This window comes from Glandiceps talaboti, chromosome 2 (assembly GCF_964340395.1).
Source record: "Glandiceps talaboti chromosome 2, keGlaTala1.1, whole genome shotgun sequence".
Classification (NCBI taxonomy): Eukaryota; Metazoa; Hemichordata; class Enteropneusta; family Spengelidae; genus Glandiceps; species Glandiceps talaboti.
Window position 1 is genome coordinate 6,380,356 of NC_135550.1, and position 23,287 is coordinate 6,403,642.

The 23,287-nt window shown below is 35.0% G+C and overlaps 1 protein-coding gene across 1 annotated transcript; it reads right to left on the bottom strand.

Annotated features, from left to right (window-relative positions):
• Positions 1 to 3,605: 3,605 nt before the first annotated feature.
• On the bottom strand, positions 3,606 to 21,837 carry LOC144448410 (uncharacterized). The gene is made up of 11 exons (XM_078138651.1): positions 21,758 to 21,837; positions 13,905 to 14,140; positions 12,885 to 13,049; positions 11,556 to 12,229; positions 7,640 to 8,084; positions 6,757 to 7,161; positions 6,301 to 6,434; positions 5,462 to 5,588; positions 4,641 to 4,766; positions 4,260 to 4,394; positions 3,606 to 3,918 (listed from the first exon to the last, which is right to left on the bottom strand). The coding sequence occupies exons 2-11, from the start codon at positions 14,118 to 14,120 to the stop codon at positions 3,763 to 3,765; spliced, it is 2,583 nt and encodes an 860-aa protein (XP_077994777.1). The 5' UTR covers positions 14,121 to 14,140; positions 21,758 to 21,837; the 3' UTR covers positions 3,606 to 3,762.
• Positions 21,838 to 23,287: the final 1,450 nt, after the last annotated feature.

Consider the following 23,287-nt stretch of genomic DNA (forward strand, 5'->3'; position numbering starts at 1 on the left):
TGTTCAAAAGAAACTCTCTTCAAATGTGATCAGCTGAAAAGCAGTTTTCTGCCTTTTATTGTAGTGAAAAAGTTGTTTTCAAACAGCATACTTACCAGGTATGAAAAAATAGCCAGTTTACAAAAACAAAATGATATCAACCATAACATTGGGAACAATACAGCCTTAAGTTATAGTGTACATAGGTAGAACTGTAAAATAGATTTCTTTTGAATTTAAACATGAACAGAAAACATGCAAGCAAAGTAGACAAAAACATTTTGAGAGCATCAGTAGTTATGTGTGTTTTATTGTAACCATTGATTATGGCCAGAATTGGACATGCCAAGGCAGAAAAAAAGGTGGCAAATTTATCCAAATTTTCATTTCATATTGATGTAGTAGAGTAGCTAAATGAATATAAAAGTCCAATATATGTATTTACATAATAATTAGATATGCATCAGTATAAATTCATAAAGTGAACAAAACCTTGCCTACCTGTATGTAGCCGTGTATATTACAAAAAGTGAATATTTTGTTGTGTATATATTTTGTACTATGAATAATGTTTATTGTCAGTTTTGGTTCAAATGCTTGCCTGTTTAAAAGAGCAGATATGTCATGTCGGTCCAAACTTGTTAGCCTTCCGCTTGAGCTCGAGTGGTGGCTGATAGGGTTGCACAGTATGGTGTATCTGAAGACTGATGCCTGGTTAGCCATAGTTATAGTTATCTTTTTTTCATTTTTTAATTGATTACTAAATGTATTCAATACTCATCAACATGTCTAGGTGGATTTTAACGTTAGAGATCAGTAAACATATCAAGTGTAGAATGACAGCAAATTTGCACACCTAACTTTAATACATGATGTATTCCTGAAATCAGGAAGTCAAGATCTATCATACTTCATATGGACAAAATGGTTTTGGAAGTTCAACATCCATTACTGCATGTCATGTGAACAAAACGGTCTTTGAAGTTCAAGAAATTGATGCAACAGATACAAGATCAACATTGGAAATTCCTAAATCAAAACTAAATGTCGTTTCTGTTTAGTGGCTTCTAATTTTGGGTTTAGTAAAGTGCTATATATATGTAGCTTTGTCTCCTCATTACTGTATGTATGCATGCCAAAACTTATTTCAATAAAGTGTCTACATAGAACAGTTCAACGGACTCTGTCTCTTCAATTAAAGGAAAGGTTCAGTCAGGCTATTTCTGTCTGTAACTTAGTACACTTGTCTCCATTACTGCTATCAATTTAGCATCTTGGTAACTTACTCCACTCTGTAATCTTGGAAATGAGATCCCAGCATCCCACATATTTTACGATATACAGAAAATCACGACTCATTTCATAGACAACTCCCCATCTAATCATCCAAACAAATAAACTTGGTGAAACACACCACATTTAATGTCGAGTACATACAATTTTTATTTTCTTTGCTGTAAGTGTAACTGAAAAGTTAAAGTCAGTACTACTAGTCTGACCCAAACCACCATTATTGGCAATGATAGTAGGAACGTATCACCATGGCAACAATGGCATTATTCGGATATGAAAATACATGCATGTATAAAGGTTCACAATAGAACTGATTTCTTGATAGTTGAATGTGACTGAGACTCTGAAACATTGAGTGTGATACATAATATAAATCTGTTGTCATGTCAACAGACTGCACCTGAAAGTCATGATGTGATGAAAGATCAGCAATCTATTGTTAATTTAAAATCAAATGATCAAAACATCAAAAGTGGCAAGAGGATTGGTTCAAGTATAAATGAAACTATTATCTGTAATTACTAGCATTTTTTGCGACGAAAAACAGCAAAGTGTTAAACATTCCATATTCACATTGGTGAAAATAACAGTTTTCCTTTTCTCATTATCAATACATGTTGTTAAGTGTTACACAGATATGATTGACAGGCCAGCTGACTTCAAATGTATGGCTGTATATAGACTGACAAAAGTACTAGTAAGTTCAGTGCAGAGTTCCCAGTCACATTTCAACCCCTTTCATACCAACCGATACATGACAGATATTTCAAATCTCCATTTCATGGAATATTTTCATGTTTTGTTTTCACCATTAAAATTTGGACATGACACACATTTGGATTACATGGTATCACGTTACAGTTGTGATGAGACAAAACATTTCAATTCAACAAATATTTTTTTTCTTCACAAATATGTTTGGTTAGACAGTGGTTGGTACGACAGAGGTTGCATGAACTACAAGACACCTTTATAACGTAAACTTTTTCAAAAAACGGAAAATTACAAGTCAGTCTGTACATTGTAATATTATATTAATAAAAAAAAGGAAAATGAAGATAACTGATTCCTATACGGTAAAAGCAGATCCCACTGGAGAATTCCAAATACTGATTTGCATTAATATGACTTTTTTTATATAAAAACCTACCTCTAACGTCTGTAAAAAATAGTACTAAGAAATATGAACACCCTCTATGTCATTCCGATGATAGAACTACAAAACATCTACGGAAATACACTGTCTATATATTCAAATGTTTTAAAATCATCAATGCACCAAAAATTCATGAGTATAGATTAAACCCAGCACGAGGTCTGGCCGGCTATTATAACAACAATAGCTTCATTTACATTGCATCTTACAAGACGTCTCATTTTCTTCAACATTCTTTGAAAAATACAGGAAAAAAAGTCTTTTTTCCAATTCATAACTTAAAAAATTTTCTGTTGGAGACAAGGCAAGATTCTTGTCATCTTTCTTCAAAAATTTACTTTTTAAAAATGTTTAATAACTAAATTCATACCGTAAATTTTTTTTTGTACATTTTTGTTGTTAATGAAGTCCGAGTGCTTTTCATAATATACAGTGATGTAAGTGTCCTATTTAATTATTGAGTAAGTGCATGACTGCATATTTCATTTTGATTGTACTCTCTTATCCATATATCTACTAAATACAAATCATTGCATGCACATAGCATATATTGCTAGTGGTAGTAGTAGTAACTGGACCAGTAAATACTTTTAAAATCACAGTTTAGGAAAGAAAATTCTGGTTGGTGAATTGTCCATTGCTATGACTTTTCTGCCTTTCCTCTGATAAAAACACAGAAAAAATGTTTCACCATCCCAATGGATGATGTAGACTGTATGATACATTATCACTCTGCCCTCGCTGGTGAGAGAGGTTGACTAAAACTCTGAGGATGTCCCCTCAGTGTACCTTACAGACCTGGATGACATATGTGGTATGCCAAAACTTATCTTGCTAAAATAATTTTTTTTTACGTGAATTTATTTTTATGATAGCACAACAGTTCAACAAAATTATGAAATGTTTCATTTTAATAATAAAGAGTTTGCCAGGACTTTCTGACATCTTGTGATCAAAAGAATATATATGACAATGCAATCCTTATACTGGCATCTATTTCTGAAAACAATCAGGCAAGACATGTTTGCAACCCTTCGTTATTTTGCAAAAAAAAATTAAATAAATCAACACAAGTTAGGGTAATGTGAACTATAAACCAAGTAGTACATTCAGCCTCTCATTTTGTCCTGATGAAACTGTGTGTGTGTGTGTGTGTGTGTGTGTGTGTGTGTGTGTGTGTGTGTGAGTGTGTATCTGAATGTATAGGTGTATTTGTCAGTGTGTCCACATCTTTATGTGTGTAAACATATCCCTGTCTGAAACACCAAAATCATCATCTTCATGTCACAGATGTGTGAACAACAAAGTCACTACTCTGAGTCTTGTCCTTAATTTTAACTATGTCTGATTTGTCTCATCAAAGGCACTAATGAAGAACCTGGACCAGCCTGACGTAAAAATGGATGCTGTAATAATTCAAATGCTGATGCTCGTTGACTGGGGTCTCTCACCAACATCTTCTCAATAAAACCTTGCAGTCTGGGAGACACCTAAAATATAAGAATTTTGATGGTATAAATATAATCTATAAAAATTATAATTCAAGAATTGTCACTTATGCGGTGGTCAGTGACAATAAACTATTACAACAGGATATTTATCAAATTAGTATTCTTAAACCTAACGTCTCAGAATTTCTCTAGCTTGACAAACAAATGTTCTTTAAGACAAATGGGCATGGAAGAGGTAGGGAGCAGGGGTAGCAAATATCTCACATTATGGTCAAGGCTTCCATCATTCAAGCAATCAAGTAATACATTTGTACAAATGAATTTTTAGTAGGGGCGGGAGGGAGGGAGGGGGAGATCTCACATGTACAAACAAGACTTACCCGATGAGTGTTCTTCAACTTTGGGGGAGGCATATCTCGAATCCTTCTCATTGCTTGCAATGGTGGTTCATTAAAGAATGGCGGTTCACTGTCCACCATCTCAATAACCATGATACCCATTGACCAGATGTCAACCTGGAATGAATTAACAAAATGCCAAGTTACAAAAATGCAAGCCTTTTTTTGAAGACAAACTTCAACGACTACAGAGCTGTATTCTACAATATGGTATCCATAAATCTTGCTGCTGATAGGGTAACAGTATCTGTCATCATATTACAAACTTGTACTGTTCATCCTCCCATTGAATATGATGTACAGGAACAAATTTCACGACATACAAGCACTGAAAGTTATCGACACACAAACTTGTCATCTCACCTCTGGACCGTATGGTAACCTTGATATGACTTCAGGTGCCATCCAATATGGTGTACCTACTAGTGATTTCCTCTTTGGCATGTCAGTTGATACTTGGGCACAGAAACCAAAGTCAGATAACTTCACCTGAAAATAAAGTCAAGTGTTAATGTAAGTGTAAAAAGACTGAATATTTCTATGTAGCTTTAACTGGCCATGAATGGCATTCACTATAAATTTAAAGGCAAGGGTTTCAATCCGAGGTTTCTGTGTTAGAGTTATCTTATCAATGAAGCCATATTGATTACATAGGATCATTCTTTTGTTTTACACCAACTTGTGCTATAGCTCTTTGTGCTATAGCTCTCCAAGACAACTGTTTTAAGCCCCCAACGGGCACCACCAGTTCTTTTTATACTTTGACCTTTGACTTTGACCTCCATATTCAAGGTTAAACAGCAAATTGGTCAATAAATTATGAAGTTTTGTATCTAGAGAAGCCATTCAAATTTGCACAATAACATGCCAGTTGAGGGCCTATGTTACACCTAAATTTTATTTATCATATTCAAAACTGGGCCTCTGAAGTCCTAGAAATGGGGTGGTCACAACCTTATCAACACTATTTCATCTTTTCTTCTTCTGTTCCTTGGGTACATAACCTCTATATATATCCACTGTACAGATCCATTCAATGTCAAGTTGAGGCTCACTTTGCAATAAATCCATACACAGCATTATTACTAACCACTGTCCTCTTTAAACAAAGCTCAAGTTCACAATTCAAACATATATAGACTGACATTTCATTCACCAACAAAACAATCAAGTGAGAGACTTACTTTTCCATCATGGGTGAGCAGAATACTGTCACTTTTAATATCTCTGTGGATAACTCCCTGTGAGTGTAAGAATGCCAAAGCTTTCAATACTGATTTACATACAAATGCTATCTGTTCTTCATCCATTCTGAAAAGCCAAAATAAAGTTACACATTGTGAGTTGGTGGGATTTTCAGAATGTTAGTAATTTCATATAGCATTTCAGTTTCTGGTACGGTATTTGAACTGTTGTTACTACTTATTTTACATTCATAACCACAGAAACCGTGAACAGCCGATCTGGTAGACTCTATTTACTGTTTCAAAGAGATGTATGGCTTATGTGTTTTAGATGAAATAAACTCTGGTTATTGAGGCTTCAGTTCATTTAAGATAGGCGAAAACTAAATTTATTGTTCTTCAATGTGGTAGATTACACAAGTGGGTGATAGCGGTTCCTCTGTTGTGCAATTCTAATCACCCTGTGACTAAGACAGTGTAAACATTGGAAGTACTAAAACAGTAAACTGTAAGTTCATGGAACTGTGTCAATAAAACTTTGCCACGCCTCCCTTCTGAGACTATAATTAAACCAACATCCATTCAATAGCATATCACTTTTGTATCAGCATTATGCAACAATAGTTTTAGTTTCTGTCTAACTTGGTAAACCGAAGGCTTAATTACCAGAGTAATAACTTTGTTCATAGGAGTTTTTGTTCACGATGACAATCCTTCCTTCTTCAAAGTTTAATACACAGTATAACATGTGATGTATTACACTGAAAATATAAACATGATAAAAGCAAAGGACAGCAATCAGGTAGATCGATATGAGACAATTCCAGTAGTTTATTTACCTGGCATGTGTAACGATATCAGTCAAAGCACCTCCTTCTAGGAACTCCATCACTACCCATAATTCATCACCAACTAAGAAACTATCAAACATCTCGACCACATTGGCATGTTTGTAGTCTCTCATTATTACAACCTGATGGTGGAAAAACAATGAACATCAACATTCATGTTTAATACAATGCGTCAAAAAGGTACAAGATTTAGGTGTGAGAGTTTATATGTGTGTCCTCAAGGATGTATTACAGTAGATTAATGGTAGTCATGGTAACTAAAGGCCAAGTTCACACAAGAATTAAAATATAGGCATCAAAAAGACTGTCGTTTTTGTTTTTGTGGATGCAAATTAGTTCAGGACAAAAGAATGATCTCCTGTGATCCTTATCGCTCCACTGATAAGATAATACTAATGCGAGAACCTGGGATTGAATCTTTAAAAGTTTTGTAGTTATTGTTACCTCATTAAATAGAAGTTCTCTTCTTTGTTGTTTCCTCAGGTCCATCTTTTTCACCGCCACTTGTCTCCCTGTTCCCTTTTCTGTTGCTATGCAAACAATACCTGTTGACCCTTCACCTATTTTAACAAAATTTTCTAGATTGTCTCTGGGGTCACCTGGACTAACTACCATTTGTAATGCAGCTCTGAATTGTTCATGTGAAACTCTGTGTTCACCGGCTTGTGGTGAGGGTTGAGTTGGTGTTAGTTTAGGTGCAAGTCTCTGCTCATTCATTGGCTGTTGTTGCAGCGGACTTGGTTTTGGTGCATGCTGTTGTTGCTGTTCATTTCTTGGATCTCGTGTTGGCATCTTGTTGTCGTTGTGATGACGAGGTGCTTGTTGTCCAGGACCATGTGACGCATTCTCCTGAAAGTCAAAGGTAAGATTTCAAATTGTATGGATTTGACATTGCATAATATACAACATAGCAGTGTTCCTATTTAGGGCAGACAGTAGGCAGGTACAACCTGAGTTACCTGGGATTTTTACAAAGGTTAGACATCTAAATTATAGTACAAAGTAAAGTAATCTATGCAAGTTTTATCAATTCTCCCCTACCCCCAAGCCGTATTTCTATGGTTACCTTGGCAAGTACATAGCATATATGGATCATGAAGATACTACATTCAGAGTAGCTACATCAGTATTCTCAGCGTACCAATCTCATGTTTTAATTGAAAAAATACTGCACACGCACGCACGCACACACACATGCATGCACGCATGTCCACACACAATCACACACACACACACGTACCCCCCCCCCCCCCCACACACACACAAATGTTGTGATGGCTACAGCATTACTGAATTACTTCAATATTCAATCGTGCTAAAAACTGACCTTTTTCTGATATCCTGAAGGAATATGTATTGCATTGACCATAGCAGGATTCTGTTCATGATGTTGTTGGCTAGGATGCACTTGTTGTTGTGGTTGATGATGTTGTTGTTGTTGTTGTTGTTGTTGTGAATTAAGTGCAGCAGTAGACCTAACAGCAGGGGCAGTGTTTGAGCTGCTATTTGTTGAATTGGATATCGTTGACGGTGAGTAACGTTGTTCTGCACGGGGAGGACTAGTCTGGTTATGTGGCAGTGTTGAAGAACTTTCCTTTCTAGTTCCCCTAGGATCCATCTCATGCCTTCCTTGTGAATCGTTATCTTTTCTTGCATGTGCATCATTATCTTGTCTTGCATGTGGATCATTATCTCGTCGATTCCTCTCTTCATATTCTTGTCTTTGTTGTCTCTGTTCGTATTCTTTCCTAGCTCTTTGCTCTTCTCTATACCTACAGGTAACCATGTAAATCAGTTGATGGGCATTAAACATTGTTGGTTGTACAGGCAACAACTGAACAATATTACCACAAACATCTAAGATCAAAATTTGACAACCAGTCGTGATCAACATCCAATATCTCTGTACAACTTGTACTGATTACAACAAGATATATTATTAATGTATCTATGAAATGAACTCACTGCAAATACATTTTGTACAAATGAAATGGAATGCAATGTACAAATGAAATGGACTGCAATGTACAAATGAAATGGACTGCAATGTACAAATGAAATGGACTGTAATGTACAAATGAAATGGACTGTAATGTACAAATGAAATGGACTGTAATGTACAAATGAAATGGACTGCAATGTACAAATGAAATGGACTGCAATGTACAAATGAAATGGACTGCAATGTACAAATGATATGGACTGCAATGTACAAATGATATGGACTGCAATGTACAAATGAAATGGACTGTAATGTACAAATGAAATGGACTGTAATGTACAAATGAAATGGACTGCAATGTACAAATGAAATGGACTGCAATGTACAAATGAAATGGACTGTAATGTACAAATGAAATGGACTGTAATGTACAAATGAAATGGACTGCAATGTACAAATGAAATGGACTGCAATGTACAAATGAAATGGACTGCAATGTACAAATGAAATGGACTGCAATGTACAAATGAAATGGACTGCAATGTACAAATGAAATGGACTGTAATGTACAAATGAAATGGACTGTAATGTACAAATGAAATGGATGGAATGTACAAATGAAATGGACTGCAATGTACAAATGAAATGGACTGCAATGTACAAATGAAATGGACTGCAATGTACAAATGAAATGGACTGCAATGTACAAATGAAATGGACTGCAATGTACAAATGAAATGGACTGCAATGTAGAAATGAAATGGACTGCAATGTAGAAATGAAATGGACTGCAATGTACAAATGAAATGGACTGTAATGTACAAATGAAATGGACTGCAATGTACAAATGAAATGGACTGCAATGTACAAATGAAATGGACTGTAATGTACAAATGAAATGGACTGTAATGTACAAATGAAATGGACTGTAATGTACAAATGAAATGGACTGCAATGTACAAATGAAATGGACTGCAATGTACAAATGAAATGGACTGCAATGTACAAATGATATGGACTGCAATGTACAAATGATATGGACTGCAATGTACAAATGAAATGGACTGTAATGTACAAATGAAATGGACTGTAATGTACAAATGAAATGGACTGCAATGTACAAATGAAATGGACTGCAATGTACAAATGAAATGGACTGTAATGTACAAATGAAATGGACTGTAATGTACAAATGAAATGGACTGCAATGTACAAATGAAATGGACTGCAATGTACAAATGAAATGGACTGCAATGTACAAATGAAATGGACTGCAATGTACAAATGAAATGGACTGCAATGTACAAATGAAATGGACTGTAATGTACAAATGAAATGGACTGTAATGTACAAATGAAATGGACTGCAATGTACAAATGAAATGGACTGCAATGTACAAATGAAATGGACTGCAATGTACAAATGAAATGGACTGCAATGTACAAATGAAATGGACTGCAATGTACAAATGAAATGGACTGCAATGTACAAATGAAATGGACTGCAATGTAGAAATGAAATGGACTGCAATGTAGAAATGAAATGGACTGCAATGTACAAATGAAATGGACTGTAATGTACAAATGAAATGGACTGCAATGTACAAATGAAATGGACTGCAATGTACAAATGAAATGGACTGCAATGTACAAATGAAATGGACTGCAATGTACAAATGAAATGGACTGTAATGTACAAATGAAATGGACTGTAATGTACAAATGAAATGGACTGCAATGTACAAATGAAATGGACTGTAATGTACAAATGAAATGGACTGCAATGTACAAATGAAATGGACTGCAATGTACAAATGAAATGGACTGTAATGTACAAATGAAATGGACTGTAATGTACAAATGAAATGGACTGTAATGTACAAATGAAATGGACTGCAATGTACAAATGAAATGGACTGCAATGTACAAATGAAATGGACTGCAATGTACAAATGAAATGGACTGCAATGTACAAATGAAATGGACTGTAATGTACAAATGAAATGGACTGTAATGTACAAATGAAATGGACTGTAATGTACAAATGAAATGGACTGTAATGTACAAATGAAATGGACTGCAATGTACAAATGAAATGGACTGCAATGTACAAATGAAATGGATTGCAATGTACAAATGAAATGGACTGTAATGTACAAATGAAATGGACTGCAATGTACAAATGAAATGGACTGTAATGTACAAATGATATGGACTGCAATGTAATGAAATGGATTGCAATGTACAAATGAAATGGACTGCAATGTACAAATGAAATGGACTGTAATGTACAAATGAAATGGACTGTAATGTACAAATGAAATGGACTGCAATGTACAAATGAAATGGACTGCAATGTACAAATGAAATGGACTGTAATGTACAAATGAAATGGACTGCAATGTACAAATGAAATGGACTGTAATGTACAAATGATATGGACTGCAATGTAATGAAATGGATTGCAATGTACAAATGAAATGGACTGCAATGTACAAATGAAATGGATTGCAATGTACAAATGAAATGGACTGTAATGTACAAATGAAATGGATTGCAATGTACAAATGAAATGGACTGCAATGTACAAATGAAATGGACTGTAATGTACAAATGAAATGGACTGCAATGTACAAATGAAATGGACTGCAATGTACAAATGAAATGGACTGTAATGTACAAATGATATGGACTGCAATGTACAAATGAAATGGACTGTAATGTACAAATGAAATGGACTGTAATGTACAAATGAAATGGATTGCAATGTAGAAATGAAATGGACTGCAAATTGTAATGTAGAAATGAAATGGACTGCAAATTGTAATGTAGAAATGAAATGGACTGCAAATTGTAATCTACAAATGAAATGGACTGCAATGTACAAATACTTGTATAACCTACTAAATCATAATTCTACGCATTCCAATGGAATAAAGGGTCACTGTGTCTGTATCTGTCATTTGAACCACTTATAATACTAAAGCCTTGTAATTACGCTGAAACCAACACCTAAATCTGGTGACCACACCTCAAAGTTAAACTAAGCTGGTATAGTCAATACATGCTTCTAGTTTTCCTGTTATCATATATTTCAGTATTACATGTAGTCAGACCATTCATGTCACACATTCATGCAACACACACGCATTATTCATTATAGATTTACACATAGCATTAAACACCACTGCTTCTGTATTTTAAACTCAAGGTCAGTGAATATTTTGAGTACGAAGAATTACGAAATTTTGGAATCCGTTCACTATGAGGTCTGTTTTCTAAATTCTATCTATCATCCTCACCTGTCTTGTTGTTGATACCTGTTATCTTGTCCTTTGCTTGGCGGGGGCTGAGATGCCTTTTGTTTTTGCTGTGGTTGCCTATACTCTGGGGGTTGTTGTCGCATATCTTGTTCTCTTGGTAGAGTTCCATACGGCCTGTTAGCCTGTTGTTGGTGATGCTGCTGTGGATTATATTGCTGGGGTGGCAATGTCCTATAATCCTGCTCTCTGTACATATTTTGTTGTTTGTAGTTGTCTTTCCTTTGCTGGGGAGGTGGTGGTTGTTGTCTGTAATCTGGTGAAGGTCTTGCTGGATCTCTATGTTGTGGGGGGTATTGTCTGGGATCAGGAGGAGGAGGTGGTCCCCTGTACTCAGCCTCCCTTGGTTGTTGTGGTGGATGTGCATGTTCCCTGTAATCTCTTTCTCTAGGAGGTTCTCGATGTTGTTTTTCTCCGTAAAAGTCTTTTTCAGCTTGCATATCTCTGTAATCTCTGTAATCACGATGAGGATCTTTCATCTGTTTTTCCCTCGTCATGTCTCTGTTATGAGTTCCGTCTCGTTGCCACTCATCACTGTATCGCTGTGAATGAGGTGGTTGGGATGTCGATGTACGTATGGGTGGGGGTGGGGGTTGTTGTTTAGCCCTATCTGGCTCCCTCTGCTGCCAGTCATTCTCTCTTACAACATCAGGGACCTACAAAATACAATCAATTAATGGACTCTTCCTGCAAACACAACAGTTTGTGTGTGGGTTTTTTTTTGCCAATCACAGGAGCTGTTAAAAGATACTGTATTTGTGTTCATTTTTGAACATTCTAAAACCATTAACAAATTGGGATGAATTTCTGTATTCCTCAATTTCACTTCATCCCTTACAGAGACAGTCTGCGATAGGTTGGAAACATACTGCGATAGGTTTTCCCTAAAGCAAAATGTAATAATTAGCCAATTTCAAACAAAAATTTCTTCTTTCCTTTTTTTGTGTGGAGATATTGCCACGTTGTCAATCTTTTGACATCAACACTATTCTCAATATTAATCACCATTTTTATGGTGAAATGACACACTTGATTTTTATGAGATGTGAATGTGACAAAACAAAAACAGCAAATTACTGCAAAGCATGACATGAGCTCATATAAAACTAAAAATATTATGCCTTCAAATGACAATAATACTGGTAGTACTGATTTCATAGATTCCTTTGACAAATCATACACTTTTTCTATTTGTGATCATAGATCTGAGTCAGGTACACTCAGTTGATAATCAAGTAGACTGCAAATCAATACCCTAGCCATGACTCATTGCTTCCCTTTCAACTATCTACCAAATGGTATCACATGTACCTTTTCTCCTGACATATCCATTCTTCGTGTTCTTGGTGGAGTAGTTTGTCGTAATGAGTTGGACCGAGCTACACTGATACCACCACGGGGGGCTTCAAAGCCATTCATATCACCTCTCCCTCCTCTCGGACCAGGATGGCCTGGATGACCCCCTCTCACAATCATCTAGTACAAGATATTGGAAATTTATTAAATATTTCAATGCCTGGATAATAACCCCCTCACCTGGCCACCTACCCATTTAAGCTGGTTCCATATTTTTATTATTCACACAAGGTGTGTGCTACATTGTACAAGACAATTACTTGAACCTCTATTTCATGGGTAAATGAATGACGAAACATGTTTTGATATGAAAAATGCAATTTGGTATATCAAAAGCAACATTTATGAATAGCAATGATGTACATTTGTATACAGTCAGACTGAACGTTTTGCACAGATAAGATTTTATCATTATACTATGATTGTATAACTATAAAGTAACACCAAAGTTCAAGTGACATAACATTATTTACACTGACAATGTGTGAAGAGAAAAGCAGAGTGATAACATCTTTACCTAGAAACAATGACTGCTACAAATTGATGTGTGTGATGTGGCATGATATGATCTGTGGTTGTAGGATTAATTACTTTTCTTCACAAATATCAGACATCTTTGCTCATCTAGAGACATATTACTGTGTTCAATATATGAGTCTAAACATTCCAAATTGCCATTATTTTCCCTGATTTTTCTTTGATATTACTGGTGCTGGTATAATTATGTTATTCTCTAATATTATTCTTCATTCTGATGGGAAATACTTGTGACCTAAGGGTTGTCACTACGAGTCACTAGACGAGTAGTGACAAATGCCCCTTAGGTCACTTGTATTTTCCTTTATATAGATGCATGAAGAAAAATATTGGGGAATAACATCTAATTGTCTTATATAGTATATGTACATGTACTTCGTACAAAAGCCAGAATACATCTCTTCATTTGACGTTTTTTTCTTTACTACAATATCATACCTTCATGCCCTGCATTTCAGTAGGAGTAATAAGTGATGGGTCGACCAGTGGTTTAGGTCTGTGTTGTTGTTGTTCACTCTCCACTATACCAGCCCATTGTTTTGGAAGACCTACGAATGTACCAGCTTTCCAATCAAAACCAGTATGTACACGGTGTTCAAAGTTGGACGGATTGGATATTTCCGGTTTATTTTTTTTCTTCTTTCCTGAAAACATCGTGCTTCCTTGCTACTGGCCTGGAAGAAAATAAACAGCACAAGAAATTAATACAGAATTTCTGTGTAAGAATTTGAACAACTTGCTTCATGTAAGAGGTACATGTACATGTAGGCTATAGACTGATGATAGCTGGCTATAACAGACAACAATGTCGGTAATGAAATGCTGGATATGTGAACTTTGTTCTGATCTGTAGCACATACTCAGGTGGTATTCTCATATTTAATGGTGGGTATCATTACAGGAAAGGCTGGCTTTGCCATATATTACATTACATTAGTTGTACATGTATGTGTATGTCTATTAATAGTCTATAGACAGTAATGTAATAGAATACACTATACATCATAATACAAACCATCTACCTAGTTTGTATAAATTATCATATAAAATTGAACCCTTAAATACACAGCACTGTTCAATTCTCCAACATACCAACAACACTTTTACCCCATTTTAAACTTTGAAACTCTCAAATTTGTGTTAATACTGACAATTGGTGTTTTTATAACAATATCAGGGACACCATAAAATTGCGCTGTAAGCTTTGTTTATCAAATCTTAATTTCACAATGGTAGCTTCAGAGTCAGACTTCATGGTACATCAAAAATGTACTTGTTAGGCCATATTGCATTGCAGTCTTTCCCCATCTAACTATCTCAATAATTTTTAACTGTTTGGCCCTTTGGAGTAGTGCATAGTGTATGTAGTAGTCGTAGTAGTAGTACTGCACATTAACTTTTTTATTCACTCGAGTCTTCATTTTCCCTTCTTCATTTCTATTACATATGTATTTACTATTTACTATAAAAAGTAGCGGTAATGACAATTTGAATGGTATAGTTTATGCCAGTTTATGGTTACCTTTTTATCTCCGTGAGATATCATAACATAGCATACAACAAACCATGACAACATCAGTCTGTATGGGGGCTATTCATCTGACAAGCTAGACATTCCAATGGGTTCAATAAGAAACGTCTTAACTGATATATACCACTGTGTGTTCATTTACACAACAATTGCAAGCAATCTGTCAGACTGAGAAAGCTCTTTTCAAACTGTTACGAACAACTCAATTCAAATCAAGACTTTTAAATCTCTCAACAATTTAAAGCCACCGTTTTTTTTTTCACATGTGGTATACATTTGCAAGTCAGACTTGGTGAATGACTATTTAGTATAGACACAACACAATGACTACAATCATTCTACCTCCATGCTACAATTCTGTATGTCATGAGAAGCAACCCTTAGGATTACGGGTCATCACTAGATTACCCCTATATACTATAGAGTACATGGATATGCATACAATTTGAAGTTTACTGTATGCAAACACTTGTCATTTTCATATCAAAACCTTTTTATAGTTACTGAATATAAATGCAAACACTTGCAATTTGACACTAATTTCAACTGAATATTTCACCATACTGTAACTACTAAGGCCAAAATAAAAATTGTTTGGTTCCAGCATAGACAATGGAGGGGTCCCCTCCATTGTCAATGGTTCCAGTAACCTGACCCAATCTACTTTTTTACTTTTTAAAGGTAATTTGAAAAAAAATTATTGAAAAATCAAAAAGAATTGCAAAGTCGCGCAAGAAATAGTGAGATTTGAAGTCTGTGTATCATACTAGAAAGTGTGATTACATTGATAAGAAGTCTCTGTTGACCTCTGTAAATATGAACAGAACAATTGAACAGATCCTCAAAGATCACCCCCCCCCCCCAAAAAAAATCCTACCTATCCACCGTATTTTGAAATTGGGCGTTATAAGAACATTTTTTTTGCTGACCACCTTACAATGTACTTGCCAATGTCACGTCTTCAACTTTATCGTTCCATTTTACCGTTATATTACTATTATTGACACAGTTACAGTACATCATGTACTAGTATAAGGCAGTGACAGTACTGTTTGGTGTGTATGTATGTTTGATATTCAACTTGTTTCGTAGTAGTTCCTTATACCTTGACACTATCAATATCAATCAACAAGAATGTCAACTTTTGTAACTTCCTGCTAATGGTCATACAACAATCACTACAGGAAACACTGTTATACTAATAGAAAAGATTTAGTGATAAGCCAAGCTTTAATACATGTCAATTCAATCATGCATAGGATTGATAAATGAAGTACTTTGTTTATAAACCCTGGAACAGTGGAAGCAGAACTGAGTGTGACTATTAACATAATGTGAGCATTATCTATGGCCAAGTTACATGTTATGATTGTATTATATATACAGTTGATTTACATTCAGCCTGCTCTGGTAACAATTTGATTCTAAATATTTCCCTTTTACCTTGTATTGTATAAAACTTACCCATTTCAGAGTCACAGATTCAATCAGTAGACAAATTAGCCTAGAGACTTGTCTTGGTGATAATGATGTTTGTATAACTCACTACTAGCCCACAGACTTGTCTTGGTGTTACAATAGCTCTCTACATCAAGCCAAGACATATGCACCTTGCAGCACAGGAATGTGTTTTGAATTTGAAACTACCACCAACAGCTCTGCCAATCTAAGTGAGTCTATACAAACCTATGATGTATTCACAGCAACATGTGGCAGGAAGGCCAATTACTAGTACCCCAGTCACAGTAAGGGACCATCGCAATATGTCACACAAGCTCAATAAAACGAACTCTGTTTCTTTGGGGGAGGGGGTCTGGCATCAATGTGATTGTTGACCTTAATTTTCGTTCTTCTAACCAAATTTCAAAAATCTCTTGCCTTCAATGATAACAGGTTCTGAATTTACCACTGAGATGTTGATAAGTTGATTAAAATTTACTTAATTAATGTGAGATACAGTGCTGGGTTTCCAGTAGTATCTTAATGTGTTTACCATCATGTTTTTATGTTGCATCAAATTTTCATCATACAAAAGTGTAGTTTACATCATATACACATGTAAATGTGCTGATGTCGCACTTGTGAAGGTTTGCTTAGGAGGAGAGGGTATTGTCCTAAACAAATAAAGTTCTTTTATTGAGCTTGTGTGACAGTGTGCGATTGTCCTTAAGATCCACTTACATTTTAGCAGAGTGTATTGGTGGTAATTTTGTCCAAGTCTAAGGGCTATAGATAGGACCATGCTCATGGTGGAAACTCCTATAAAACACTTTAGAAACTCGAGTACATTTTTAACTACTTAGCATCTACATCTATGACACAAATACTGCCCTTATGACTTGTGTGACTGAAAAGAGTTGCAGGTAGACCTTAAAAGAGGCTACATATAAACTGTAAAAAAAAAAAAAAAAGTGTATGTGTGTATGTGTGTATACACTACATGTACAAATATAGTGGTGGTTCAATCATAGTAACTGTCTCCTCTGGTGAAAATGAAAAATTCCATCCCTAACATCAGATTCACCCTACTTCATTTGAAAATGGCTAGGTACAATGTACCTCCCTGCTACATCATGCACTCTACTCAATGGCAATACAATAATCACAGCTAGAATGCTTTACTTACATGTACAACTAGACATAATACTAACTGTATTTGCAGTCCTGCTCATCCTAGTATAAGATGTTGTAATACTATTGTTCACTTCATTCTACTTTTTCAATAATCCTCATGACAATATCAAACGTAATGTAATAGCAGGTTTACCAATCTAAATCATTCTTCCAGCACAACACAACGCTAAGAGCCATGACGAGACAAAACAGTTTTATTTAGTCTCTATTTATAACAAATTCCAAGTACAGTCTAATTCCTAACAGTGCATGATTTGTACACATCTTGTTGTTGTTAAAATACCCACACCTTCACATTCCTAGCATAGCATACACAGCATTCTTAATACAAAACATAACATACATTATATCCTAATGAAATCAGGAATTCCACTATTACTAGAATACTTTGGATGTGATAAAATGCTATCATTTGGTGTAAGTTTTCATTAAAATGCAGTGACTCACGTCTAGTTTGATTACATCCACTCTAGACTGAATATTGCAATGAGAGTTATGATAAAGACTTCTTTTATGAAATCTCAAGTGAGATGGACTTGTATTTCTGAATTTCTTGTTGTGTTTTTGTCAATAAACATCTGATTAATATACCATATTAACTGATCTACACCTTATGATTATTCAACCCATCCCCTTCTCATTAATCAACACTCAATTCAAAGCCCCTCTTTGTTATCAAAATTTCAGCAAAAAAACCTCAAAATTCAAACTCCTCATTGTTATCAACAACACCTACATGTACACAATAAACATAATGTCCTACTTTGGATTGTCTATCCTTGTTTCAGAGCTGCACAAATAAAGCCTGATACCTTTGTCTTCATCAACACATCTCATCCTTACCCCCCCCCCTCCATCATGCACAATGTACTGTTACCCCCTGTAATATGAAATGCCAATGTAGATGTATCATTAGAAAGAATTAACTCTCAAATAATGACTTTGTCATACTGGCTACACAGTAAGTTCTATAGTCAAGGTATAGCCTAGAATCAGGGATTTTGATTCTTGCCTTCACAGGTATTGTATTATTGGTAGCACACAATGTAACTCAGACAGCATAATTCATCAACTATATACACTTACAATGGATGATACCCTTGATATAACTGAATGTACAGGGTTACATGTACATCAGCAGCAAAAACATATTACTACACTCAAAGACAAGGATCAATTCATATTGCCCAGAGACTTGGCTTCATGTATCTGACTTTAGAAATGAACCAGAACAAGCCAGTATGTCAAGTCCATGACGGTGGAGAGACAAGTAGGATGGTCAAGTCTCTGGGCTAGTATGTAACTACATGTAAACATGATATGAATTTGAGCACATCTCACAAACGTAATGTTGGAAGTAAAATACATGTACATGTATATCAAATCAGTGTTCTCATTTGCAAAAAAAAATGTACCTTTGATGTAGAATCTCTGGGTCTATAACTTATACATAAGAGTTTGGTTTATTCAGTTGTATTGTTGTTCATATACAATTCGGCTGTTTGGTGTTTTACAAAACAAATACATGTACAGTAACTGTACAAATACGCCAAGTAAAAATAAGGATCTGTTAACAGTTTAATAATATGGGTAAGTTCCAAGTTCAATTCTACAGTATACAGTACATGTACAACATTACATGTACCAAGTAGGTATACTATAACAATCTCCATACCATACATCATTTTGTATATGACATTTTTTTCTCTCGTTCCAATAACAGACAAATACTTGTGCGATTGACCGCTCACACCTGCTGCTATCCATTGTGGCACTCACTTAGCTTACACTGACTTGTACTCTACTCATCCATGTAATTCAGTGTCTCTTTTCACAGTACAGCCCCCTACACATGTCATGCCATGAATGCAAGGCTGGTCAACCAAGGTCAATCTGATTGACTGATTGTTACATTCACAAATCAATGTGGTGACTTCCTCTCCTCAACATTCCAAGATAGGCCAAACATACATACATGTACACTTTAAAACAATCATACTACCAACACAAGTATTATGTGATTTAAAATGAAATATTTGTCAATGCTATCTTGACTAATGTTGAAGAGTTGCATTTTTGTGTAAACAGAGACGAGGCTGTTCGCCCACTGATACAGAATTTGATAAATTACATTTAACAAGGACATAAATGTCAATAGTTTACTAAACTTCATCAACTCAATTCATTTCCTGCTCAAACAGGAAATTAAAAAATACAATGATGATTGGTTCATTCATGATAGAAGCTGTGGACAGAGTAAGTTGATAATATTGAATCATCATATTTGGGTGGTACTTGTATTAACAAAACAAAGACTATGTAACCGTAGACAAAATGATGCTGTTTTCTATACATACATGCATGTAGTACTATTTTCATTTAGCACTAAAAGTTACCAAAAAAATTTGAGAATTTATTTCTGATCTCAGTTATTCCCAACTATGTGTTGTTGTTTTTCAGGTACATGTAAGGTATGGGTGTACAGCCTACAGGTCCACTATATTATATAAAAGACCAGCACCACATGTCACAGTGGAATGTTTTCCTGAATGCTATATATTTACTTTCATATTCATGATAACACTTACACATATCTTACTACAAAGTCCCTCTATCATGTAATAGAGGGATTATGTTTACTAGAAAGAAGTTACTCTCTATATACTCAACTTTTTATGTGTACATTATATTACAGCTGTAATCAAACATGAACAAAAACTGGTGACCATGACTTCTGCCTAAACCAAAATGCTAGAAATAATGTTATCACAATAAAGAGCTAATCAACAAAATGAAATGCCAGCTAATAATTATAATGGTGTTTATGATTAAATCATTGTATTGTCTATACCTTCTTGGTAGGAGATTATGCAATATGACTCCATCTGAATGATATCACTTTTGGGCCCCTCCCAATGGGTCATTGATATGTGCTCTGCCCAAGTCAACTGTTTTGGTCACTGGTTTATAGTCTTTAGAGCCATTTTATACTATAAATATTCTTAAATATCCATCGTGTCCATATCCATATCATATTTATATCAACGCAGTCAGTGGTAGCACAGATTTCTGTTAGAATAAGGACTTTCCCATTACACGAGCAGAGATGATGGTTGTAATCATACAGGAACTAGACTACCATAATGAAGATACATCTTTTAGGGACAGTCTTCAAGACATTAAAGTTTGATAGCTTGAATCAAATAACATAACTAGGGTATTACTACAATTATTTCACTTGTCCCAAATGCACTGTACCTCTATCACATACTGTGTCTAATGCTATCTTTATCAATAACTAGCTTTATAGTTATACTATAGCCTACCATACTTCCATGAGCCCATGTACTATGATTGGTACCACACCTGCAAACAATGTCTATCACAAACAAAACTGTCATATATATATATAATGACATTAAAAAAATACCCCAGGGCGAAATTTATCAAAATGATTATGTGTTCTTATAAATCGGAGGCTAAATAAATAAATCATAACACAGATGGGAACCCTTTTAACGAGCCCCATGTACGCGACTTAATCTAATTAAACTAGGTCATTGACACGGATCACCTGAAATCTGTACGACACGGTCGGTTTATTGCAGTTATGAGGAAATTATCAACTGCCAATTACTTGACAGTTTTGTCGTGTATTACATGTGAGCAGGAGATCGAAAGTATAGTTTTATATACACGGATGCATCGTAACACCGATCTCTGCTACCGCGTACAAGCCCATAAAAGTTAATTCTCTCGATGCGAACTCCAGGGATATGGGAAAGAACGCAGGGCACCGCACAAATTTACTAACGTTAAATGTATTTCGACTTCGTGAGCGTCCCAATACATATTGGGTTGCTATGTGCACTCGTAAAACTCACCCGTGGTTGTAACAGTCAGAAGTAATCGGTAGTGATGAGTTGACCTCATACAGAATACTTCACCGTATGTACACAGTACAGGATCTAAGAGAAGGGTAATTTAGTGTAATTTTAGAGTCCCTGAATATACGGTACACCACTTTCTGTCCGGAACAATTAGGACAGAAAGTTAATACCAAGTATTTGCGTGGATGATAATAATGTTGAAATGAAATATTACAATTTAATAAATATCGACTTACCTGTTGAATGATGTCAATATTCTATCTTTTTGAGAAGATCAATGGTGGCGTAAACGATCCGTTTCACTAAATGTACGCCATCTTGGACCAATGTTTGTGCTCGTACATCCGGGACATTTATTATACATATTTCAAATTAGCGCGTTGCTTCATGGGAAATATCGCAAAGGTCGTACTCTGGTCGCCGGTACACATTTTCACTACACTACATTTTTGTTTTCAAAAGACAGGATATTTAAAACTATTAATATATCCTTTCTTTTTGAACGACCGACACAAATTTCACGTAATATCTTTGCTGATTTTCATTCATAAACCAGACTTTACCAAAATGAAATAAAATGTAAATAGATGAACAAATAAATAGGAATATTACTACCTTCCCTATGCACTAATACAGATGATATTATCTATCACAATACTGAAATTGTATGGTTGCACCAATTTCCATCTTTTAATCTCTCTTAAACTCCACAAATATAAATTCCTCTCAATACGGTCAGTTTCAAAATAAAACTCTTAACTGTAACAGATCAAGATAACACCATTCAGTGTTGTTAAAAATAAATACATATCAACATTCTAAGACATGCTGGTACATACACATGAACAACTTAATTAGTACATTGATAGGGACTGTATAATGTACAAATATATCTGTTACAGCCCCCTCCCCTCCCTCATGTACAAATATAGTCACTGTTGCAGGGTCTGTGGAGGAGAGCCCGTGAAGTGGGGAAACATCTATAGTCAAAATCCCCACAACTTAAAATTGACTCTAGGCTAGTATTAAATTGGAGTGACAGTGTACATATATATAGTATTGCTTCCATTTCCATTTTCTTTGTACTTTATTCATTCAGCAAAACTGATTGCCACTCTTTATATAACTATCATAAATCATAGTCACTACATATAATACCCCATAAAACAACAAATACCTGTCAAATGGTATTCACTATTTGACATTTGACCAAAGTCCAGCTATTAAAAAGTTATTTCCCTAAATTCCTGCAGTTTCTTCCTTTTGTGACTTTTATCTCTTATCGGTATTTGAAGAAAGGGCTAGTACTGAATGTTATTCTGATTTATATGAATTATGTTATGTCATCACTAACAAGCTTGTGGTAGTATAATAAACAGGGGTTAGGTACATGTATATGTAAGAAAGCTTAGCTTTATATACTGCAAAACTCTGTACATGGATTTTTACGATGTTATGTTTCCAAGTCATTTCTTATTATTTGCTATTTTAAAAAAATAGTATAAACTCAAAAACTAATAAAAAGGCTTTGGGGACAATTTGCCTAACAATCAAAGTTCTTCAAATCTTTCCAAACTTTGCCATTTAAAGTTTCATCCTGGTCATTTTTTAAAAAATAATTAAAACAATTTGGAGGTTTTCAATAGAAAATCTTTTATATTTATTTCCCCATTAACACTAGTACTCAATGTTCATTTTTAATTCCAAAATAGTTTACTTTTGATATCAATTTGACCTCTATTTCAAAAGTATGTGCGAGACCCATC

Excerpts from the sequence above, each read along its gene's own strand:
- LOC144448410 (XM_078138651.1), bottom strand. The coding sequence starts at position 14,120 with ATGTTTTCAGGAAAGAAGAAAAAAAATAAACCGGAAATATCCAATCCG. Across the intron at positions 13,050-13,904 it reads CTGAAATGCAGGGCATGAAG|ATGATTGTGAGAGGGGGTCA; the intron begins GTATGATATTGT and ends ATCTTGTACTAG. Across the intron at positions 7,162-7,639 it reads CTTCAGGATATCAGAAAAAG|GAGAATGCGTCACATGGTCC; the intron begins GTCAGTTTTTAG and ends TTTGACTTTCAG.